Genomic DNA, 24,747 nt, shown 5'->3' on the forward strand with positions numbered 1-24,747 from the left:
ACTAGTGTTTTACCTATGCAAGCATAGGTAAAACAAGCATTGCAATTATCACTTCTATGTGATAATACCAATGGAAAATGGAAGCACTCTTTTAGTGGGATATAAAAAAGATGTTTTTTCCTTATCTTTATTTTCCCAAGAAAAGAAAGCCAATATAAATAAGCATGCATGTACATACAAGTATATACATGTACTTTGTGATGTGACATGATATCATGGGTAATCAATAAATTAGAAATAGTTTTGCATTACTTATTTTCTATTTCATTTCATTTCTTGACCAATCACATTTGATCTTGCAATAGTTTTTTGATCCAGATCTTTCAATTCAACTAATCAGAAGCAGAAATTACTATGTCATCAATATCATGAAATTTTCCTTGTCATTTTTTTTATTCATTTTTTACATTTATCACATTTTTTGACATTCAAATACCTAAATAAAGTAATAGTCTTAGAAATTATTTAAAATAATTAGATTTCAGAACAAACTAAGTGTTCTATTGCTGATGTTTCAGCAGGTCACAACTGCCTGGAACTCAGCGAGAAAATGCATGCCTCAGGATGTCACCCGGGTCCAGGGATATTTTCTGACCATGTGATAGGACGTCAACCAGCACGAATAGGTTAACTCACATCTTTTAACCCATTCACGCTGGCTGACTTGCAATCACGTTCAGTAGTTTTCGGGACAGACACCGGCAACAAGATAAATGGGTTAATTTGATCAATAATTATTTCTATTTTATCTCAGAAGGACCAGGGAGGAGGAGGATCAACTCATGTCCTTAAACCGTATTCAGATCTCCATAAACTTACCTTTGTCCTAATATCTGAGGCAGCAAACAGGCCACTGCCATGGTAAGTCTGTGAATATCCACTTGCATTTGCCTTTTGTGTCAGCCAATCTGGAACTGTTTGCTCGGCCTGTCACATAAAGACTTTGTTAATAATAATAATAATAAGGCATAAAACCAGATTTCTATTTCTCGTAGTAACCACATAGTGTTAACTGACTATAATACAAAGAAAACTTTGCCAAGACATTTTTATTGGGCTCTTACGTCACTCAGGACCTTTACCAAGTCTTTGGTAAGGCAAGTATCCACTTCTTCATCATAGAAACTGATGGACAAGCCTCGATTCCCAAGACGACCAGTACGACCAATGCGGTGTACATACTCATCAATCTCCTTTGGTAAATCATAATTGACAACAACACCTATGCCCTTGATATCTGAAATAATTTTGGATATGTAAGTACCTATCCTTCAAGGTTTATATTACAGTTTCTTTTTCATATTCACTGCTGAAGGTAGAATTTTTCTTGGGTTCAAACTCAATAGGGCATGGGGATATCCCATTCATTAGTTTCTATTTAAACAATCTGAAACCAGCTTTAAAAAAAAAGTAACATCTACTTCTATGTATCAAAATGGTATCCCTGAGAATTTTCTGTAAAGTGAGTACCCATTCATACAAAAACTAAACTACTATCAAGCTCTGCATTTAGATGCATAAAACAACATATTCAGCATCTATTGTCTATTTTGTTAACAACAGCAAAAATGCCAACTTACCAAGACCACGGGCTGCAACAGCAGTGGCTACCAAGATATTATGGACACCAGTCCTAAATGCAGCTAATGCTTGTTCACGCTGTGCTTGGAACCGATCCCCGTGCATAGTGGTAGCCCGGAATTTCTTTTCACAGAGGTAAGAACCAACAAAATCAGCCACACGCTTTTGCTCAACAAATACCAAGATCTTCTCATCTTCTGCAATAGGTAAGTGTTCATTTCTCACTGGGATTTTATATCAATAAATAATGTTAACTATGATAACAGCAAAACTAAGCAAGAAAATAGTAATATTATCATATGCACATTCTTTCACTGTTGACTGATGTGTCTTACCAGAATTAATCAAAATTTCTTCACACATCTCTACCAACTTTGCTTTCTTGTCAAACTTGGACACGCTCAGAACCTCTTGCTTGACGTCAGTGTTTGCTGCGCCAACACTTCCAACAACCACAAATAAATAGTTGTTCAAGAAGACTGATGCAAGTTCTTGGATCTATTACAGAAAAAATTATCTTATATTGGAACATTAAAATTTTGCTTGTGCTTGTTTTCCCACTATCATGTAGTTCTGGACAAAGCTCGAGTTAGGAATAATCATCTTGTAGCTAGATGTTGTTGCATTGATTTTTTATATAATAAAAAATAAATAAATAAATAAATAAATAAAATGACTACATACCAAAAATTAAGTCAACTGACATCTTGGACCAAATAAAGCAGAAGATAGTGAAATCATTTATCACATGCATATGAACTATTCTTTACTTTCATGGTTCCTTATGGCAGGGGTGGCCAAGTTTTTTACTAACATGATCTACTTTTCCACAGTTACCTTTATGCGATCTACAAGACTTATTTTTACTGAAAATACTCACCATTCAGTTGCCCTTATAAACCTAAATATATGGGGGGAGAGAGAGTGCTAATATTTTAGCACTATACTAAAACTATTACATATAACCTTACATTACTAATAAGACAATTGACACTATAATCTAATAAGGCTGCTAAGCCATGCGATCAACTTGAGAAGAGTCTGTGATTGACCGGCTGGCCATCTCTGCCTTGTTGTTTGGGATTCCCTTTTCTTTCATGATGAACTATCAGCTAAAAATATATATGGCAATTGTGCATCATTCCACTATTTGCTGTTGAAAGTATATTACTGAACATTTTTATTCTTTCTTTTACTAATGAATCTTGTGTGGACCTGTAAAAATCATTTTAGAAATCAAAATTATGAATGCTATTTTATTTGGAATTGGCTGTCATTTTAACTACTAGTCCAATGACATGAGTTTTCTATTTCTCAAAATGCTCTATATCTACGTCATGTTTGACTGTAATCACAAGCAATTAACCATGTCAACTAATCTATGCATGCTGGGTTAGAGGATTGCCGCTGCAGTGCTGTTTAAATTAGTCTATTCAAGATAATGAAGGGGGATGGGAAACTCTGTTGTAATGAACACAACTCACTCAATGGCTGGATTCTGTGGTTTATTCTTCAATAGTCTGAAGCAGCATTTGTATAAATTGCATGCAACAAAACTAATAATGACCAGTGATGATAATGCTAATGGTTCTAGCTGTAACATCTCAAAAATGGCAAACAACTTATCGTATTAAGAAAAGCCTACCTCATTGGGGAATGTAGCACTGAACATTAATGTTATACGTTCTTCAGTTGGTGTCATTGTAATGTGGTTTATCACCGTCTTGATACTAGACAAAAAGCCCATGTCCAGCATGCGATCTGCTTCATCAAGAACCAAATACTTCAGATTACTAAAGACAACTTTGCCTTTTTCAACAAAGTCCAGTAACCTTCCTGGTGTTGCTACTAAGATATGGCATCCATTCTATGATTTAAAAGAAAACAGAAAAGATGAAAATCTGTTAATCTATAATCCTGTATTGTTCTAATCATTCAACATATAAAAGATGAGGAAGTTGCTTATGTAAAGATGTATCAAAGTATTTGACACAATCAAAAAGGCTTGATAATTACTAGAATGACATCACAAAGTCGAATTAATTCCTACCATCATGACAGATGGCAGTCACACATTATTTACTTAATATGAAAATACGCAATTAAATCCTAGTACTTTTGCTCAATAGTTTAATAAATTCATTGATTAGCATTAAATAAAATATGATTTCTGAATACTATGAAGATATTACAATCAATTAAAGACCTCTATAAGAACTCAATATACATTCAAGTCACCATCACAATAGAGACTGTACAAGACCACCTTCCAGTTTACTCACATGCATGGTCTTCAACTGGTGGAATCCTGCAGCTCCACCATATGCTACACAGCACTTTGCAACTGAGCCATGTGAAAACTTTCGGGCCTCTCGCATGATTTGGATAGCCAGTTCTCTAGTAGGGCAGATCACTAGTCCTGTTGGTTGTGCAGGTTCTTCAAATGCATGGCTTGGGCAGTTATTGTCAAGAATGTGGTGTAACATTGGCAACAGGAAAGCAGCCTGCAAGACAAAACAAAACAAAAAAATAAAAAATAAATAAGATTACAATAGCTATGCCTACAATGCAAACTGATGTAATGTATAGCTGATATAACATGGAAATGATAGTATAACACATTACTCTATAAACGCAGGAAATTTGTAATCTAATATAGGCAGGTGGAGTGCAAGTTATCTCTCATGCCATCACTAGAGTGGTGCACTGTGATCAGTCAGGTGACAATTCATTCTGGTTGGGGCAAGCCAGCAATACCTACCTACCTACCTATCTGTCCTGTGTTTAATCTGTTAGCTTCAAGTTCATGATTCTGACTATTCTGTAGCTTTGGATGGAACTGATTATTTATGGTCACTTTGACCATCTCATGCCAAGTGTTCTTTCAATCAAATTAGCTGTCAACAAACCTTGCAACTTCACCCATTCATGATGGATGACATGTTATCACATCATCAGTAGATTTCACAATGGGTCCTATCACGTAATGAAGTTACATTGTAGTTGGATTTGAATAAACACATTTTTCTTCACTTTATCAAAAAATAGTAAGTTTCATAACGTTTCTTTGTTGCCCCTTAGAACAGGATGGGTGAAAATTGCTCTGAGAAGTACAGCATAACTTTATACCTTCAGAAATCTCACTCCAAAAAGCTGCATGCACCTGCTATATTGCAGGCAGGAGCAGAATTAGGGAAATAATATGAATGGGTTAAAGGATTCTGTGGTTTATTCTTCATTAGTCTGAAGCAGCATTGGAATAAATTGCATGCAACAAAACTAACAATGACCAGTGATAATAATGCTAGCGAATATAAAGAGGAGGTTGGCCCAATCCAATATCTATCAGTTTAACCGAATTCCTGTCTTTATAAATTGTCATGCTTATCATAGGATTTAGCTCCAATATTCATTATACTATAACCTTTATAAGATGCAGTAATTTAGTGAAGCTTATGAGATATGCTTCTAAAGAAAAAGAAAAAGAAAAAGTTAAATGAAAAGAAAGAAAAAAAAAAAAAGCACAAACTGTCAAAAAATATGAGAAACTGTTAGCCACTGCTGACTGATTATAAATTATTATTTCTGCAGTGTTTGCACATGAGGGTTACGTCAAACTTGCGTGACACTATAAATTACTAGGTTTGTTCTTGACAGTGCATGTGCACCACATGTTATTCACCAGCTATTTGTAATATTTTAAGGTCCCCTATAACTCTTGGTTTGTATTATTACATATTGCAAACTATGATAATATTTGTATCACTGTCGAGGTGGGATTTTGATGTAGAGGAATTCAATTTTTTTTTTTTTTTTTTTTTGTATATTACATTTACAATGAGATACAAAAAGCTAGTTTGACGCTTTTATCTGATCACACCTATGAAATAAAGCAACAGCAATTTTACAAAATTCTAAGCATATCAAATATGCCTTACTTATGTGAATCAATAGGCATGTGTTGTTTGTGTTGCATCCATGGACTCAATTTACCAGCCACTGCCCACATGTTATGAAACATTTACTAGTCTGCAGCATAGTCCCTTCTAGTTATTACAGATTTTAGGCATGTTATCATATGAGGGTGCTTAACCAATTCACACCAGGACTATTTCGGCTCTAACTGGTCGGAATGCCAGGGAATTCGAACGCATAAGCCTAACGCCTTGGGATTCTCAGGCATACTAGCCGCGAGTGAGCGCTGTACACCCACTCACCTGGCGTGCCGCCCTTGACTAAATATCTTGTCTCTGGCATCTGACCTAAAAACCAATGAACGTGATACCAAGTCAACCGGCGCGAATGGGTGAAGATTAAAAATATATGTTTGTAAAGCTGGTAAGACATCATTCTGATACAGAGAAAACTGGTGTATGTTTAAATTTTTTAACAAATATTCAAATTATCCTCATTTTTACAACTGTACCTATGATACAAAAGGACCATTTTGTGATTGCAGTCATATATCATCTACTATGCTTTTGTGAATTCCTAGTCAGTGCAAGGATTGTGCATACACACACAAAAGTAGGAATGAATTTTCTCTCAATAGCCTTGCCAAGTTATTGATTATGTGTTATGGTATGGACACTTGGTGGACAATACATTAGTCCTGTGAAGCCTTTGCTAGAAATTTATAAGATAGCACATTAACCTCGTAAATATTAGTTTTAGTTATTTATGCTGATGTGTTGTCCATATTTAACAGCTTGAATCTAACAGTTTTACTAAAAATATTTATCTAAATAATAGATGGTAACAAAAGAATCTTTCTCCCCTATGAAAATTAATCCTATCAGGAATTTTGTCCTTTTTTTTCTTTTAACATTTTTGCCATCTTTATTTGCTAAGGGGAATAGCTATTACTAACTATATCTGGCATGAAGATGGACACTCTGAATTGCAAACATTAGGAACACCTCAAGGAGATATTTTTCAATAGTGCAAACTCTTTTTAAAATTGCAAACAATCATTGTTGAACATAAGGTTAGGTTATAGGTCACAGAGTACTAGCAATAACCAGTGCATTGTGTGACCTTTGGGAAAACCAATCTATATTAACAAGTAGAGGAAGTTTTACAGAACACTTACTAAAAATAAGTCATATGTACTATCAAGTACATTACTTTCATTCTCTAATACTTACGGTCTTCCCGCTTCCAGTCTGAGCACAACCCATAATATCTCGTCCATTCATCACATTTGGAATCGTGTACTTCTGAACTGGTGTTGGACAACCATAACCAGCTTTAACTATGTTCTCCAGCAGCAAAGGACGCAGATCCATGGCCTGGAAACTTGTAGTTGGGGGTTGAATCGGATCATCTCCTGTTACCTTAAGTACAGACATGAAAAATAATAATAATAGAATAATAATAATTCTTTATAGTTTTAAATAAGAAAGATATGAGTTACATGAAGATATCAAAACTATTAAGTTGGGATTGATAATGCTGTTTAAAAAAAATATACTGCACTCTGAAATATGAAGTTTAACCCATTGGTCGCAGTTTAAATAAAATATGTATACAGTCAGTTGGCAGGTTTACACTGTTTGGCACAGTGCCATCCACGTCTACGACTGACTCTGCCTCGGTAGCAAATTATGCCATCCGCTGTCAATGGGTCAAAATATGTTGAAACAAAAGTATAAAAAGAAACCAATATATACAGATTAATAAGACAGTCACAGTAAGACCATAATGGAGTCATTACATATTTCTTTTGAGACAACAAAATTTAAAATGATTTTTTTGTGTCAGTAGGACTTTGTATTGCTACAGCTCTATTCAAATACTTACTGTGGCTGTATTTTATCAATAGTTAAAAAATGTGTTATGTACTTGATATTTGTCAAATGGCCAGTTTCTAATTCATGTTAATATCATAGAGTGGTTAAGTATCTTTATTACTAATACAAATGCATACCAATTCCTTGTAAATATCTATAATGTATAAATAATGGTAAACAGAAAACTATCCAAATATCAATATATTTACTGAGAATCTGCCAATCATTTGTAAAAATCATATCAATGAAAATTATAACACTTACATTCACAAAACAAGTTGTACTATCTAAAGATTCTCCGTCTTACTTGCGCTCAACACTTAATCCGATGCCGCCGGGTGCCGGCCCCAGCCATCGATTGTGAAAAGTGCGTATTGCCGGGCGCCGGCCTGGGCCGGCGATGTGGACATTGGCGTCCCGCCGGTGTCGCCGGCCCTGTGCGGCGATTTTATCGCGTTTTCCCGAGAGTAATTTCGCCATTTATTTCGGTCCCACCTTGAAAGTCAAAGATGGGAGGGGTAGGGGGGGTAGGGTAAAGAAGAGGAAATCGAAGAAGAAAACGAAAGAAAATCAGCGGAGTTTTTTTTTCAAAGAGTTTTTCTTTCTGGTCACCCTAAATTGCAAAGGGAGGGTAGAGGGGGCTGTGGGGGTAGGCTAGGGGGGTTATGGGGGGGTAGGGGGGTTAAGGGGGGGAGTAGAGGGGGTAAAAAAGACGTAAAGGAAGGTGGTTTCTTATGTAAATGAGGGGGGTATGTGGGCATGACTATGATGTAAATTGCTTGTTAGTAAGGTGGTGATGATGATTAGAGTGATGTTAGTAGCTAGTTTGATAATTAGGGAACAAAGGGTTGACCTGACCGAGCCTATAAAAGGGCGGAATTTTTGCTCAGTACATCATTGCTTGACTTTGACTGCTACAGCCATGTCACGTGGTCTGAGAGTCAATCACTCACTCTCTTCAAGGTACTCGCCAGCCGTACGTGTTTTACGGTTTGATGAGGACCCTGATGATCCCCAGCCTTCGACGTCGGGAAGACCGACCATGAGGAATGCCCCTTCTCCTCACCACTACCGCTTCTAGCCCACGCCAGGTCGAAGCGAGAAAGTGGAGATGACCGAACCCGATAGTGATCCTGTGATGTCCGACTATGAATTGGAGGAGGACTCTGATTCTGACTTCAACCCTGAGGAGCTGGATACGGATGACGACAACGACTGGGAGGAACTCATTGTCTCTGGTCTTGACAGCTCCGTTGACTCTGACCAGCCGCTCTCCGTCGCTCTCAAACGCCTCGCAAAGGAGAACGCCCCAGGAACCTCACGCTTCGAGTGGAAGAAGGAGAATGTACCTCGCCGCTTTGCGTTTGCTGGCCGCCCGGGAGTCAAGCTTGACTACCTGAGCGCGGAGTCATCGGCGAGGGAGGTGTTCAACTGCTTCTTCACTCAACAGCTGTGGGAGATGATGACGGAGGAGACCAATCGGTACGCCGATCAGAACCCACCCGTCTCTTCACCGCACATGAAGAAGTGGAGTGCCACCAAGGTCGCGGAGCTTCAGAGGTACCTGGGGCTTCGCATGCTCATGGGTGTCCAGCCCCGCCCTTCCTTCCGTGACTACTGGTCGACCAACCCGCTCCTTCGGTATTCAGTTTTTCCGGATACGATGACCCATGATCGTTTTGATGCGATCACAGGGAATCTTCACTTTTCAGATAACGAGGACCCCTGCGCTGCCGCAGGACCTGAGAGTTACGAAGAAGGGCCAGATAGACTCGCGGTCAACAGCGACGGGGATGTTGGCCTTATCATGGAAGAACCGCAAGGACGTCAACATGCTCTCAACGATCCACCGCAGCGAATCTGTCGACCTGCCGCCCAATCGCCGTGGAGAAGTCCGCACGAAGCCGAAGGTCGTTGTGGATTACAATGTCGGCATGAAGGGCGTCAACCTCTCGGACTAGATGGCACGCTCCTATGAGCTCCCGAGGAAGTGCCACTAGTGGTATCAAGTCCTATTCTACCACTTGATCGACACGGCAGTTGTGAACAGCTACCTTGTTCACCGCTACCTCGGCGGAAGATAGACTCACCTCGAGTTCCGACTGCATCTCATCGAGTCTGCTCAGTGCTGCAGCCGGACAACCACCACCTGACAGAAGAGCTCCCCTTCGTCGTGAACTTCACCCCCGCCATGATGGGCACACGCTCATCGCAACCCCCGGCTATCATCGCTGCAAGCAGTGCAAGATCGCGAGAGGGAAGAGGAAGGAGGTGAGGTTCATGTGTGCACAGTGTGACGTCGGACTCTGCCCAGGGGAGTGTTTCAACGGGTACCACAACATCTGATGCAGTTCCTGAGCTTCTTCCGAACATCTTGGAAGATGGCGTTTTCCCCATTTTTGGGGACCAAAAAATCAATAAAGAGATAATGTGTTTGACATGCCTATACCCCTATGTGTAAGAAAAAAGACTATTGTACATGATAAACATAAAAAAAATCATTCCCAGTTAGCATAGCCCGAAAGACAGACCTCTAAAATAAATTAAATTTTTTTATAGTACGTAAAGATCAGATGATTATTCATAGAAAGCCACACTAGAAAGCTTGAAAGTTGCTCCAGGTCAATAGGCGAACTCAGCTAAGCGAGTTACACCCCCGGCATATCGATACAACACCGTTTTCTATGGCCAGGCGAGAGCGTCGCGCAGGAGTTTTTCGGCCCGGCGGCATTGGGTTAACCCATTCACGCCGGGTGACGTGATAGCACGTATTGTGGTTTTCGCATCAGACGCCCTGGACGCGCTATGAGGGGAAGCCGCGCTCTCGGGTAGAGCAAGCGGGCAACCCAGGCTCGCGGCTTGTGCGCCCGAGAATCTCGAGGCGTTAGGCTTATGCATTCGAGAACCGTGCAAAGCTGGAACGGCCCCGGCGTGAATGGGTAAATATCATGTGTATGCACCAACCACCACTTTACCCCATATAATGCCAGTAAATGATAAATGCATAAGTTTGATTTTTCTATAACCAATAACCTTTTATAAAGCAAATCAGTTTCATATTTGCTTGTGGGTGTTGTATGATTACTTTTCACTTATCTGCAAAGAGTTGTGGGACAAAATTATAACATTCCAGAAAAGGTATAATTATGCTTCAACTATTTTACAAATTCTTACCGTCCTCTTTTCATAAAATGATCTGATATTTTGCCATTGTTAAAAAAAGGAATACATTTCTTTAGATTAAATGTATATGTAGGATGATTTTCTCTGTAATCCAACTTCTTCGAAGCCTGAATTTCAGTAGTATTGCATGTGTGTGTATACACAACCCTCTAAAACAGAGAAAGAGAGAGAGAGAGAGAGAGAGAGAGAGAGAGAGAGAGAGAGAGAGAGAGAGAGAGAGAGAGAGAGAGAGAGAGAGAGAGAGAGAGAGAGAGAGAGAGAGAGAGAGAGAAAGAGAGAGAGAGACTTTCTCTTTTACAGGTCTTATCACTTTTCTACTACAAATCTGATTGCATATCTAACCCATCACATTAAATGCATATTAGTATCACTTTAGTAACAGATCCTTTCATAAGTCTAGAAAATATTAGAAAACACATCCTAAGATGCTAGCCCAGGCTAAACATATGAAGATGTGGCCCGTTTTGCTAACGGGCCTGGTGAGAGTTGGCAACCCCCTCCTACGGGCCTCAGTCATATCACCTGGGTCGTAATGCTGGGCACCATGACGCAACACACACAGCCTACTGGATGGAATATGTACCGGACTTGCCGCATTTTTTATTTCATGTAATTTTTTTTTTGTATTTTCTGCAATGTGCAATTTGAATGAAAGATGACATTGAGTTGACTTTGTGAGGCACAATAAAAGCTTTATATGTTATAATGCTCTGAACTCTGAGTTCAGAGTTCAGAGTTCACACTCTTTACTTGTGTATAACCTTGTACTATGTGGAATATCATTACCAAAATATCATGAGCTAAAACCAGACATATACATAAAACATGTGAAAGTTTTTTCTTTGACAAACACACCTCCTACCCACGTTGTAAGTTCATCCTTCTGTAACATACACTAACTCAAAAATATCGTTGCCAAGGTATCATGTGGGGAAATGATAAATATATGTACAAGAAAGATCAATTTATTTCTGTAAAAAAAAAAAAGAATGATTACAAAAACACAATAAAAATAAAATGCATAAATACATATGTATAAAAGAAACATAATAAAAAGAAAAAAGACATGTAGAGGAAAAGAAGGGGAGAGGTTCAGTGAGAGAGAAAGTCAGGCTTCAGAGTGACAGACCTCAAGGCAACCTTAGATGCTCTTGCATCTAAGCACCAGTGGCAGCGTAGACACTTGCCATCTGGAACAGACTCAATAGAGTGACCTCGCTGTTGAAGTTGAAATCAGACCTCATGTGGAGGATGTGCAGCCTCTCTGCTCCTCAAGTAATCACTCCTCGTGTCAAAGATCATTAGCATCGCCAATTCCACGCAGAACTCCTTCTGGGGCATCTTGCCCCCCATGGTATGATACACAGCGAAGGGGGTTCACAAGGGAAAGGTCAAAGAGAATTATGATCTTCCAATACCACAACCTAAACTTGAGGGGTGGAATAAGAGGCGGAGAATTGGTTCCCAACGTTGATGTCCTTCATGCCAATGGAACTTTGCAGGGTTTCCCTCCCTCCAGGTTGTCCTATAGTCCACATCGCTGCTCTTTTTCATGGTGAGGTCACGGGGCATCCACTTACATGTTACCCTTACTGTCCCCACCAGATTTGTCCATCGGGACTGGAGTATATGGAAGAGAGATGGGGAAGTGTGCCAATAGTCTACATAGACAGATGTACATTTTCCCTATGCTGCTACTCAAATCCACTAAATCCAGTACTGCCATCGGTAAGGCCAGCACAGTGCTTATTCTGGCCGTGTATATACAGAAACATGAAGTGTAACTGCTGGATGGGCCAGTACTGGCCGACAGTTTGTACACTTTCAAACCAAACCTAGCCTGCCTGTTTTTATTGAAGGTGATAGACCTCAGTGTCCCATGGAACTTCCACAAAGACTTGTCTATGGCAACGTCTTTCTCGAGGACCAAGGTCTCAGCAAAGGCAGTGTGGAGGCTGTCTATAACCATTTAGAGTTTCCACAGATGGTTCTCGCTGATCCTTGGACATCGTCTGTGGAAATAGCTCAACATGAATAGCTGGGTGATGGGACCAGAAATCCCGGTAACAAGGAAGTTTGTGGAACCCTATTGTCAGCCGCAGGCGAAAGTACACCATCAGCTCCTCCTTGGACATGGGAATCCACTTCTTCATGTGAGGGGAGGCAGGAGGAGAGATACCTGCATACCTAGAAGCAGACAAAAATGCAATCGTCAATAACACAATTCCAAAATTAATAAATGGCTTATATTGACACTAACTGTAATAATACAAGAAATTTACAGTGAAAAATTATAAACTTATCTATTAGTTTCAATGATGTGTTGAAGGAGATCTTCCATCATTCTTCCACCACACTTTAGTGGTGAAAGTAGACAACGGCTCATCACTGTTGAGAATTGTGTCCGCGTTGCTGACCTAGTCTAGCTTGTCCTTTCAGCTTGGACTATTATTGCTGTCGTCCTCTGCCCTGTGAGGAACATATTCATCCCTGCTTCTCTCCCCGTTAGGGGAGGAGTTGGGGGGACGTCAGTCTTCGAGAAGTAGAGGCGGCAAGTCTGCGGTGTATCTCGGATATTGATGGCTGGGGCTCATCAACATTCGAACAGGAGAGGGGAGGAAGAGTGTTTGGCACTGTCTCTTTGGAGCCATGTCGAGTGATGCATGGGGGCTATCGAACTTCTTATAAACCTGAGGTTTTCCCCAATTTCTCGCCAGGTGACCTAACTGCAACGTCATAATGAACAATGTGGAAGAAGTAGACCAATCAGGTCAAATGGAATGATGTTGCATTCTGTGACATTGGTCACGTGTTATTGTACGTAAATGGTGATGTGGGATTCGCGTGACAAAACCTCATGACGTCACATGCTGTGATGCTGGATGCACGTAACTTTATGTAAATAATGACGCAGAATTCATGTGACAATGTCATCATGACATCACATACAGTGATGTGAAATGCATGTAATTTCACATCAAATCTCTGCACCTTGCACCTGCTATTGCAATGGCAGAAATGCAGTTAATGTATAAAACATAGTGTCAATAAATAATTAGGTTTAAAATCATATCATTTCAATTATTTCTTGCCAAAGAACACTCCCACATATCACTAGCCATCCACTGGTACATTTCTGGAAATGTCACACACGTATGATGCCCAGCATAAACAATTTTCTGGGATGGCACACTGGTGTAATGCCCCGTCATTACACACTTTTTGCCTTGTTACGTATATGTGACACTGGTTGTTAATTTTAATATTAAACAAGCCATGGAACCTGTTAAAAGAAGCCACTATCCAAACACTTACACTGACAGGGATGTTGGCATATGCAACAAAGTTGGAGCCAGCTTCAATGCCCATTTCAAAGAGCTCATCTTCATTCACATCCTCTGGGATATAAAGAGGAGCTCTAGGCTTTTTCTCCTCTCCCTCACCAGGGTTTGGGCAGTCACGGGCATTGTGGCCTTCCTGACCACACTTGAAGCATCCTGGGGAACAATGACAGTAATTGACAAGTTCCCAACGTTGAGAATATAGAGGGGTTGGGGAAAAAAGAATGAGGACGAGGAAAGGGAGAAAAAGGAGGATGGCAAAATATGGCTTCAGGCATATACATGGTAAAAAGTGGAATTTGTAAATCAACAAACTATGACAGCTCCTGCAAACTGAAAATGTAAATAATCATGAATATAATGAACCTAATAACTAGTAGCCTTACATGCCTAAGGCACTGGCACGATAAAGCTTGAACCTTGTCTGTGCCCTAACTATATTTTAGGCTTTGATTTTTCATATTTCACCAAAGCAAAATTTGGTATTTGGTACATCAGAAGATTGAATAGGTACCTTTCATTACAGTATATCAAATACATACTGCAAAGTGGACCATCAAAATTGAGAGTTATTGGAGTTAACACTTATATGTGAACGGGAATTATGTTACATGGAGATAAAAGAAAGATAAGAAAAAAAAAACTAAATCTAAAAATGGACAGGTTATATCTTTTGTACAAAACAATGAAATATTCTTTTAGAAGTATAAATAGTACAAGACAACTATATGTTTTGTAACATTAAAGCGTGGGGTATGGGAATGGGGGAGAAGAAAGGATGGTAGGTATTGCCCTCATGAAATATACTAAAAAATATCAGAAAATTTTCACACTCACTACATTACAATTGAATCTAAAGAAAGAAAGGGGCCTACTAGGGGCAAGAAGTGCCGGGAGTGGCTAAGGGCAACAAGTAAATAGAATATACACATCAAAATACATGCACAGCAGAGTGAAATATTTTTTGTCATAGAAAACAATCATATATTCATTCTGCTATAGAAATTGTAAAAATGAATTATATATCATGAGGCAACTAACAATATTTTACATAATAATATGGTGTGGGGCGGAGGTATGGGTGAGGAAACAGGTTGGAGGGGGTTTGCCTCCATGAAATATGCAAAATACTGTAGAATTGCTCTATCCTGATGGCTACATTCCATTCATAAGGAAGAAGTGGTAGGGAACACAATTGTATGATTGGTTGATGGAGAGCAGGACCTACAATAGGCATGGAAATATGGGGCTGATATGTTGGGTGAGGCTGGAGGAAACATGCAAACGAGTAACAGAATATCACACTAAATATGTCTCACTGATAAAGAGAGGAGGGTGGGAGAGAGGGAAAGGGAGAAGAAGGATGAGGATGAAGATAAGGAGGTGGCAGAGGAGGAGAAGAAGCTCTTAGTTGCTGACAGTCTTTGCACTATCATAGCAAATAAAACTTAAGTGTTTAGCAAGTAGCAAATTGTTAAAATTATTAACAAACTTTAAATAATATGGCCATGTCTAGTGATAAAAATGGGCAACTTTTAAAGTTTTTACTTATTCTATATATCATTTTACAACAATGTCTGTGAAGAAAAGTTTTGAAACTCATCTTTACTGATCACATAACTGTTAGCCATTATTGTATGTATGAAAGTGTAATTATACAGAGAATTCTTTGTACTGACCTTTATTCCTTCCTCCACCAGATGGACAATCCCTTGATATGTGGCCTTCCTCTCCACACTGTAAAAAGATTGATTTTAACAAAGACTACTTAATCCGTTGCCAATGGGGTGGTTTTGGCTCTAAACATCAGGGTGTTTCAACGTCTTAAGCCGTTTGCCTCCTCTGGCTGCAGCCAACCACTGCGCACCTGATCAACTAGTGTGCCGGCCACATGGAAAGCCATGACAAAATATCTCGTCCCCAGTGGCGTGTACTGCCACCAGATGTCACCTAGTGTTCACCGGTCATAGCTAGTAGTGCTTTTGTAATGTGGCATGTGATATACGTATTAATACTTACTAAAGTTATGTATATGTCACATCAATCATATAGAAATATGTAAAAAAAAAATCCCATTGTTTCACTAACATAATTAACCCAATCACAATGAATGTTTTATCACATCACAAAGTTTTAATGTCAATAAGCGTAGTATGACTATGCTGTGATATGACATCGCTAGTACCTGAGTCAGGAGGGGCAATTTATGATGCCACGGTACCATCTAAAAAATTAAAGGCACGAGACAAATAGGCTTACCTAACATATATCTTCATAAATTCATCACAAAACTGATTTAGGGTGACTTTGGACAGCTGTAGCCCTGAAATTAGTGCCATTACTGTCATAATACTTCATAACAGTAAGCTTCAATTGTGAGCATTCCTGATGTCGCATCATGTGCGCATTGACTCCTGTCTTTTAGGCATAATAGGAGCCATTGTGTATGTCATGACACACATCCACTATCAGTTAACCCATTCATGCCGGAACGTACTTTTGCCTAATCCTGCTAACGCCGGGAAGATAACAAAAGTGCGGTACTTCTTGCCAGGGTGTTTTCTCGCTACACCGGGCCGCGCTAATCCTCTCACCCACCCTATTCTAATGGTTTTCATGAATGTGTCTACTATGTAAAGTCACCAAAATATTGCCATGTTCAGATGTGTTATTTTAGTTGAAAAATATGTTACAGTAATGCCTTTTTAGTCTTATTTTATTGAACTTTGCCTATATTCTTCACTTCTATGTGAAAATACCAGAGGAAAGCAATCTCTTAGTGGGGCATCAAGAAATGTGCTTTATACTTTTTTTTTTTTTTACCAAAACGAAAAGAACAATAATATGAATAATCATACACGTATATAATGAGTATGTACATGTACCTCGTGATGTGACGTGACATGATGTGATATCACGGTTAATCAACAAATCAGTAGTATTGCATTAGTAAATTTTTACTTTATTTTTTGGCCAGACACATTTGATTTTACAATAGTTTTTCAACTTGGATCTTTTTATCTAACCAATCAAGAAGCAGAAATTACCACGATGTCATCAATATGTAGTTTTCTGTGACGTCATTATTTTAACATTATATCTCATTTTATGACATACAACCTAAACTAACGTAACAAAGTCTAAGAAATAAAACGATTATATTTGAGAACAATCTCATAATCTATTGCTGACATTTCAGCCCCTCACATTGCCCTGCCTGGGACTTGGCCAGAAAATGCACCACATCTCAGGGTGTCATCCAGGTTCGGGAATATTTTTCGACCCCATGGTAGCTCATCAACCAGCGCTAATGGGTTAATAACTAGGTTTTCATAATTTCTTATGTCTTTCACAATAGTTTTAGTGTTTGAATGTTGTATCAAAGAGAAGCAGGAGTAAGAAGAGGTAGAGAAAGTGGTGGGAGGAGGAGGAGCAGAAAAATTATGTAAAAAAGGGACTTCCCTTTCACTGGTATTATAACAAGTCTCTCTGTGTCTCTGTCTCTCTCTGCCTCTCTGCCTCTCTCTGTCTCTCTCTGCCTCTCTCTGTCTCTCTCTGTCTCTCTGCCTCTCTCTGTCTCTCTGCCTCTCTCTGTCTCTCTGTCTCTCTCTGTCTCTCTGCCTCTCACTCACTCACTCACTCACACAGTTTAATTGTTTAACCCATTGGAGCTGGTTGACGTGATGACACGTTAGGTGGTTTTTGCGTCAGACGCCCCGGACAGGATATGAGTGCAAGCCTGGCGCTCGAGTTGAGCAAGGCAGCCCAGGCTCGTGGCTTGTGCGTCTGAGAATCTCGAGGCGTTAGGCTTATGCATTCGAGAACCCCGGTATTGTGACTGTGTAAAGCCGGAACGGCCCCGGCGTGAATGGGTTAAACAATAATTGCACCTCTGAACATTGTGCCCTGAGAAATCATCCAAATGGGAAGCTCTGCACTCTTGCTATATTCCTGAAGAAAGTGGAAGCAGGCAAATACTCGCTCTGTAGTAAATGGATTAAACATACAAGAGTGGTTTACAAACTACTCTAAATTTATACTAGATTATAAGAATGACTGGACAAAGAACCGTTTCTGATTTATTTATGCAAGAACTTTACTAATTAGGTAATTTCCCCAATTAAATTTTCATGAATCATGTACACTTATTTCATAAAACCAAATTTTATGACATGGTCCCACTTATATAGTTTATAATTTTGTGAGGATCACTCATGAGGAGGAGGAGGAGGAGAATCAAACAATTAAATAATGAGGTCTGACTGACCACACCAATACTTGCCTTAAAGCATCCTTTGCCACTGTCATTCTGTCTACCTCCCCTGGAACCAGACCCAAAACCAAAAGGGTCACTTTCTTGATCTTCAAAAGCACCAGATCCAAACTCTCCATTGGAAGGCTGTAAAATGATTAAAGGGCTTACATATGATAATGGCTAACATTGCAGAGGTAAGCTAGGACGATCATAACCAAAGTATGTTCAATTCTTAATACACACACAATACATAGGATACAAATTTATACATAGGGTACTTAAAATAACATAAACCATTTAACTATTAGATTTAACCTTGAATGATGTGTGGCCTCCCCAGTTGTCTTGCCTACTGCAGAATCTATTGCCCCCACTTTCTGATGCTGATGGGCAATCTCTCACCATGTGGCCTTCCTCTCCACACTGGAAAAGAAAAAAATTATAATACATGCATACATACATACACAGACACACACACACATTTAATCCACTGGTTGCAGTTTTAATAAAATAAGTATGCAGTAGGATGGCTGATTTACGTTGTCTGGCACGGTGCCATCCACGTCTATGACCAATTCTGCCTTGGCAGCAAATCATGCCATCTGCTGCTAATGGGTTAATCTTATGGGAAATTACCACCTGGTTTCCTAAGTAGTGATTACTAACAGCTTTGCCAACATAAGAGTGACTGGTATCAAATCTATACTTGCAAAATAATTATCTTGTGCCTAATCACATACAAGAATAAATGAGAACTTTTTGGAACAGTTCCTCATAAAAGAGGAATATGGACAGTTGCAGTGGTGCAAAGTCTGTATCACCCACAATGGTTCTGACAAATATGGCAAATTTTAAATAATCAATGTATATCAGCAAGAGAAATGATATTGCCTCAAATTTTTAAGGTCTGGTGTCCCTACCAAATGAAATCCTAGAATATTGAAAATATATTTGAAAGAGGGGCAGATAATAAGCAAAGAAAACTACTTTCTTCTCTTACAGGTCAGAATCTGAGACACACAAACAAATGATATTACAGAGATAGTATGATGGTATGTTGAAAATGTGCAGTCACATAATCCATATGAATACTTTTTTAGAAATACTGTAATTTCTAGATGGACATATAGAAAATATCTAAGTCTTTTCACAATATTTTCTGAAGCATGACCATGAAATACTTTATTCAGGTATATTGGATAGGCTTACATTACAGACCTGTGAAAACACTGAAATAACTAAAACCTCATCAAGCAAATTCTCTATATAATTCTTAACCCACTAATGACAGGCCACAGGACAGGTTTTGGTATTCTTTTACTTTTTTTCTTTTGACATCAAGAAAATTTATGTATACAAATGTAATTATGTAAAATGTGTATTTAATGGAAGAGTCCGTAACATAATAGGACATCATCCGTTGTGAGGGAAATGTTCTGATGACATGATAACACACCATACGGTGTGTATATATTTTATGATGATAAGTCAAAAAGATATTGGTGTGTGGTTGTATGATAAGTCAAAAAGATACTGGTGTGTGGTTGGAGTTTTCTTAATCTGTAAAGCATAATTTTAGTGATTTTGTGAATGAGTGAATGAGAAAAAGAAAGAGTGTAATCAAAGTGGAATAGATAATTTTTCAAGGATTTCCCAAACAAACTGTCAAACACTCATAGAAACTGGCATTTACATGGTAACCATGAGTTATATGTTTAATATGGTTCATAACTGCAACTCTAAACTATCCACACAAATAATATTAAGTCAAGCTGGGCAACTGCAACATAACCTACTAAACTTGTTCACCACTAAATAGGCATTATGTAATTATTAAATAATAGAACTAATGCTTGGAGATACATACATTGAGGAACTACATAACTAATTCAAGCAAATGTTAATACCAATTATATTAAAGATTTCCATGGATATTAATTCCTTGGATGCAATTAAGTATTAAAATTCTTAAAACTATACTAGCATGCAATCCAAGTGTAGTGATGTAATGACAGGAAACATTAAAGATCTCACTTGCAAAATAGTCCATTACTATGAAAAAAACTGATCTACCTAATTCAAAAATGAGATTATAACATGAAATTTTTGGAATGATAACTTACTGCACTGCAAGGACAAAAAGATTCTAAGCATAAGAAAGTCTTTTGATTTGGTGACTGGTAAAAACAAGGGCTCTTACGGAACTATAACATGCACAAAAGATACTATAGTCACTTCAACAATATTTAGAGAATGATCTATATACTAAAGTAACCAACAGTGCAATCAAATAATGAAGTTGTATGTTACCTTAAAACATGCTCTTGATCCTCCTCTGCCTCCTCCTCTCCCACCACCCCTTCCCCTTCCCCTGCCACCGAAGCCACCACCTCCTCCACCAAAGACGTTCTCGAAGGAGTGAGAACCTTTGCCAAAACCATCTTCTCCGTCACCAAAGGCATTGTCTGCGTCATGGGATTTCTTTGAACCTCCAAATGCTGTTGGCAGCCCAAATGAATCCATGTTCCAATCCGTTCCAGGGCCATCATCTTGGGAGAGGTCAAATTATGATAAATGTTTTGTGATAACTAAAGTAATACAGAATAATAATACTTGTTTCATACTCTTAGGTTCGAAGGGTAATTTAAGGTTTATTTTCAAAGCTGGTGAAAGCAAAACAAACCAGGAATGAACTACACTCGTACCTGTTTCATCCCAACCGTCTGACATGGTTGCTTGGTTTCGACTTTGGCACTATCAATATAATTCTGTGGACAAAATAACAGTGATTAATAACATATGTATACATATATATTTCTTCAAGATGGAGCTTGATTTCTAATAAAACAACACAATAAAAAGCCCTATCTTAGCCATGCATGCATGGACTCACAGCCTTAGATAAGTGCAAGTGGCCTCACCTCTACTTTCACACCCCATGATGTCATTTCAAGTGTTACTTTATGCGATCACCGAATTTCATTTCTATCTTCACCAACTCCTGTTCTGAACATTTCCCACAGCAAAGCTTGTTGACCTCCTTGGAGATTCGTTTTCAAATAGGGGGCCAGGCCTACTTCCACCCTTCCAATATGTGTGGTCAAAGTTAATAGTTAACCTTAGGCAGAAAAAAGTGTGGATGTCATTGTGCTCCTCTAACCCTATACCTCTGTCAAGTTAGACTTCAGATTGTAGGTATCCATCACATATTGTAGACATTTTAGAACTGATTTAACCCACTCATGACGGGGGCATTCCAGCCTTGCATGTCACAATGCCAGGGCTTTTGAACGCTTAGGCCTAAATCAATTAAATGCCTGGCACCATATTGTGCTGCCCGGCCACCGGGCTTTTGAATGAGCGGTACAGTAGTGTACCACCCGTCCAGAGAGGGTTAAGCAAAGGACGATCTTGTTCAACCTCCCAAATGATTGGACACCCAATGAGTGACCAATTCAAGCTCCATCTTGCTGAATATATGTAGGCAAGAAGATTTTCTTTGGTTAGGGCGGGAGTGTGAGACAAAGATACAGCTTCAATTCACATGATCCTACTCTGTTCGATTGCCAAGTTACTGATTCTCTTTTTCATTATTTAGTATCTGCAAACTTAAGGACCGAGCTAAGAATGTGACTAGCCTTTCTGGGCAACAAAGAATCCGTTTGTGGCAAAGAATGTGAGACGCCTCTTGGAAATGACAAGACCACAGGAAATTTAATGATTTTTACAAGTCTCCGATCTAGGACGTTTCACAAATCAAAATCACGGGCGTGGCAAGAGTACATTCCGATTCGATAATTCACTTATTTACTTTCGCACACCAAAGCTGATTATTCTCCTACAACAATTGAGAAACATTTAGACCATGTAAAGGCCACCAACCTACAATATTTTCTCCAATGTCTTAAGTTCTTGAGAACTTGCAAAAATAAAAAAGACACTGCCTTTAATTCTCTCAACAATTTAACCTAATTTTCACTGGCAACAATACTCATTGGGGCGCTGCTCGTATCTGGCAGAAAATCAACTAAGAGTCTCACTTACTCGATGAATAAACTTTCCAAGTAAAACCACCGCCAACCTAATAAGTAGATGAACCTAAATTAAGCCGAAGAAATCAAACAATATGCTGTTGCAAATGGAGGCTTTCCTCCTGAACGCCTTTGTTTATCTTCCAAATTTCTAATCACCACCGACAAGGACCACTAGAATTAACACTTCTAAATGGTCTTCTCAACTGTCTACATATTTCAGTAACACATATTTGCTTGGATGACATATTTTAATGAAGATACTTACAGATATCTGGACAATGCCGTGGGTCTTTGGATTTGTTTCTTCGAGACGCCAGTGGGGCAGGAGGAAGGGCTTCTACTTTTTCAAAATTAAATATCTGTAAAAAGTATTCATTCCCTGCTTATATTTAGAGCGATTGGTCTCCTCATAACCTAGATAAAACAAAGATATTAGAAACTTGTACCATGAATTAATAATTTTTTTTTTTTTAATCTCTAAAATGTTTACCCCATCTGTTGGCATTCAAATCTCACGTCATATATTTTGTTCTAACTTTCTGTCAATTCTCTTCTTCTCGACGTGAGATATTTATGCCATTTATTACTGAATCTGTATACAATTATATGTATCTATACACAGATGTCGGGAAATATACAATTCACTGAAATATCGTTCAAACTGAATGCTTTACGCGTCGTTGCTAATGATAGCGATCAGAAAGATACACACACAGATGCCTGTGCTTACTTACTTAGTCACTCACTTACTCACTCACTCACTCACTCACTCACTCATTTACATACTTACTTACTTACTTACTTACTCACTCACTCACTCACTCATTTACATACTTACTTACTTAGTCACTCACTCACTCACTCATTTACATACTTACTTACTTACTTACTTAGTCACTCACTCACTTACTTACTTACTTACTTAGTCACTCACTCACTCATTTACTTACTTACTTTCTTACTTACTTACTTACTCAGTCACTCACTCACTTACTCACTCACTTACTTACTCACTCACTCACTCACTCACTCACTCACACACACAAAACACACACTCACACTCACACTCTCACACACACACATACATACACACACACACACACATGTATGTATGTAAGTATGTATATAGGTATACTTTCATACTTGTATGTATGTATGTATGTTTGCATGTGTGCATATGTGTGTGTGTCTGTTTGTGTGTGTGTGTGTACACATATATGTTAATTGTAAGTAAAGTGGTGGGTTGTGGGAAGCGAAAATATCAGATTGTAGATATAGGCCAATGTAGCAAAAGCTTGACAACGGCAAATCTTATTTATTTCCCGCACATTCTTTCGTTTACGTATTCGTAATACTGGACAGCTGCTCTAGATTATCGTTTTCTTTTTTTTCTTTGAAATATTAAATGATCAGTACCATCTTAGTACAACTAACTATTTATGTACAATTCTTAAAACTTTCGGTTTAGCAATGTCTGCAGGGTGAGTTGATAGACACTTTGTAAATGTAGTCTTGACTAATGTTGTCCATAGTAATAAATGTTTATTTGTTATCACTATTGCTATCACCATACCGTGAAAGTGATTATTGATTAAGCTAACAAATTTCTTAATTTTCATTAAAGTTTTTGCTTTTGTAATTACTGTAACCATACTCGTATAATTTCCATCAAAATTGCAGCATAGAACTCGCTCCTTTTTCATGATTCGTTAAAGAAGATAAAAGACAAACAAAATAAAATAGAATACCTTGTAGCACATGTTCACAAAAAGTTTTCTACGAGTACAAACACTTCGTTTTATTCATAGAAAACCAAGTATGGGGGAAACTTAATTAGGATTAGTTTTTTTTTTTGCGGTAATGATATCAGCCATTTTACAGTGACATTATGAATGAAAAGTTTGACCTATTTTTTTTTTCATTATCATAAGAACTGATAACTACAGGTATGTGCATAAATGTAAACAGAAATGATGTGAGAGAGAGAGAGACAGACAGACAGACAGAGAGACAGACAGACAGAGACAGACAGTGAGAGAGAGTGAGTGAGTGAGTGAGTGAGTGAGTGAGAGAGAGAGAGAGAGAGAGAGAGAGAGAGAGAGAGAGAGAGAGAGAGAGAGAGAGAGAGAGAGAGAGACAGAGGCGAGAAGATGGAGATAGAGAGAGGAGGAGGGGAGAAAGAATGAGAGAGAGAGAAGAGAGGAGGAAGTCGAGAGGCAGACAGAAGAAGAGATATAGAGAGAGGAGGAGGGAGAAACGTTACATTGGGAGAGAGGAGGAGGAAGAGAGGGCGGCAGAAAGAGAGAGAGAGAGAGAGAGAGAGAGAGAGAGAGAGAGAGAGAGAGAGAGAGAGAGAGAGAGAGAGAGAGAGAGAGAGAGAGAGAGAGAGAGAGTCAGATGGACAGGTGGACACATTGAGAGAGAGAGAGAGAGAATGGGAGAGAGAGAATGGGAGAGAGAGAGAGAGAGAGAGAGAGAGAGAGAGAGAGAGAGAGAGAGAGAGAGAGAGAGAGAGAGAGAGAGAGAGAGAGAGAAGAGTGGAAGGGAGAGGGTGAAAGAGA

General features: G+C 38.8%; 1 protein-coding gene across 1 annotated transcript in view; it reads right to left on the bottom strand.

Annotated features, from left to right (window-relative positions):
- vas (ATP-dependent RNA helicase vasa) overlaps window positions 1–22,557 on the bottom strand; it is a 23,323-nt gene extending 766 nt beyond the window's left edge. Inside the window, exons 1-14 of the mRNA XM_043009652.2 lie at window positions 22,452–22,557; window positions 20,858–20,920; window positions 20,463–20,701; window positions 18,468–18,575; window positions 18,180–18,296; window positions 15,577–15,634; window positions 13,872–14,053; window positions 6,729–6,917; window positions 3,864–4,085; window positions 3,227–3,448; window positions 1,917–2,079; window positions 1,581–1,778; window positions 1,065–1,237; window positions 820–927 (exon numbers count right to left, since the gene is read on the bottom strand). Of these exons, the coding sequence (XP_042865586.1) occupies window positions 820–927; window positions 1,065–1,237; window positions 1,581–1,778; window positions 1,917–2,079; window positions 3,227–3,448; window positions 3,864–4,085; window positions 6,729–6,917; window positions 13,872–14,053; window positions 15,577–15,634; window positions 18,180–18,296; window positions 18,468–18,575; window positions 20,463–20,701; window positions 20,858–20,882 (2,004 nt within the window). The 5' untranslated portion in view covers window positions 20,883–20,920; window positions 22,452–22,557. The remainder of the gene's footprint in view (window positions 1–819; window positions 928–1,064; window positions 1,238–1,580; window positions 1,779–1,916; window positions 2,080–3,226; window positions 3,449–3,863; window positions 4,086–6,728; window positions 6,918–13,871; window positions 14,054–15,576; window positions 15,635–18,179; window positions 18,297–18,467; window positions 18,576–20,462; window positions 20,702–20,857; window positions 20,921–22,451) is intronic.
- Window positions 22,558–24,747: the final 2,190 nt, after the last annotated feature.

The sequence above is a fragment of the Penaeus japonicus genome, unplaced genomic scaffold (assembly GCF_977035675.1).
Source record: "Penaeus japonicus unplaced genomic scaffold, GWHDUDI00000001_assembly GWHDUDI00000030, whole genome shotgun sequence".
Classification (NCBI taxonomy): domain Eukaryota; kingdom Metazoa; phylum Arthropoda; class Malacostraca; order Decapoda; family Penaeidae; genus Penaeus; species Penaeus japonicus.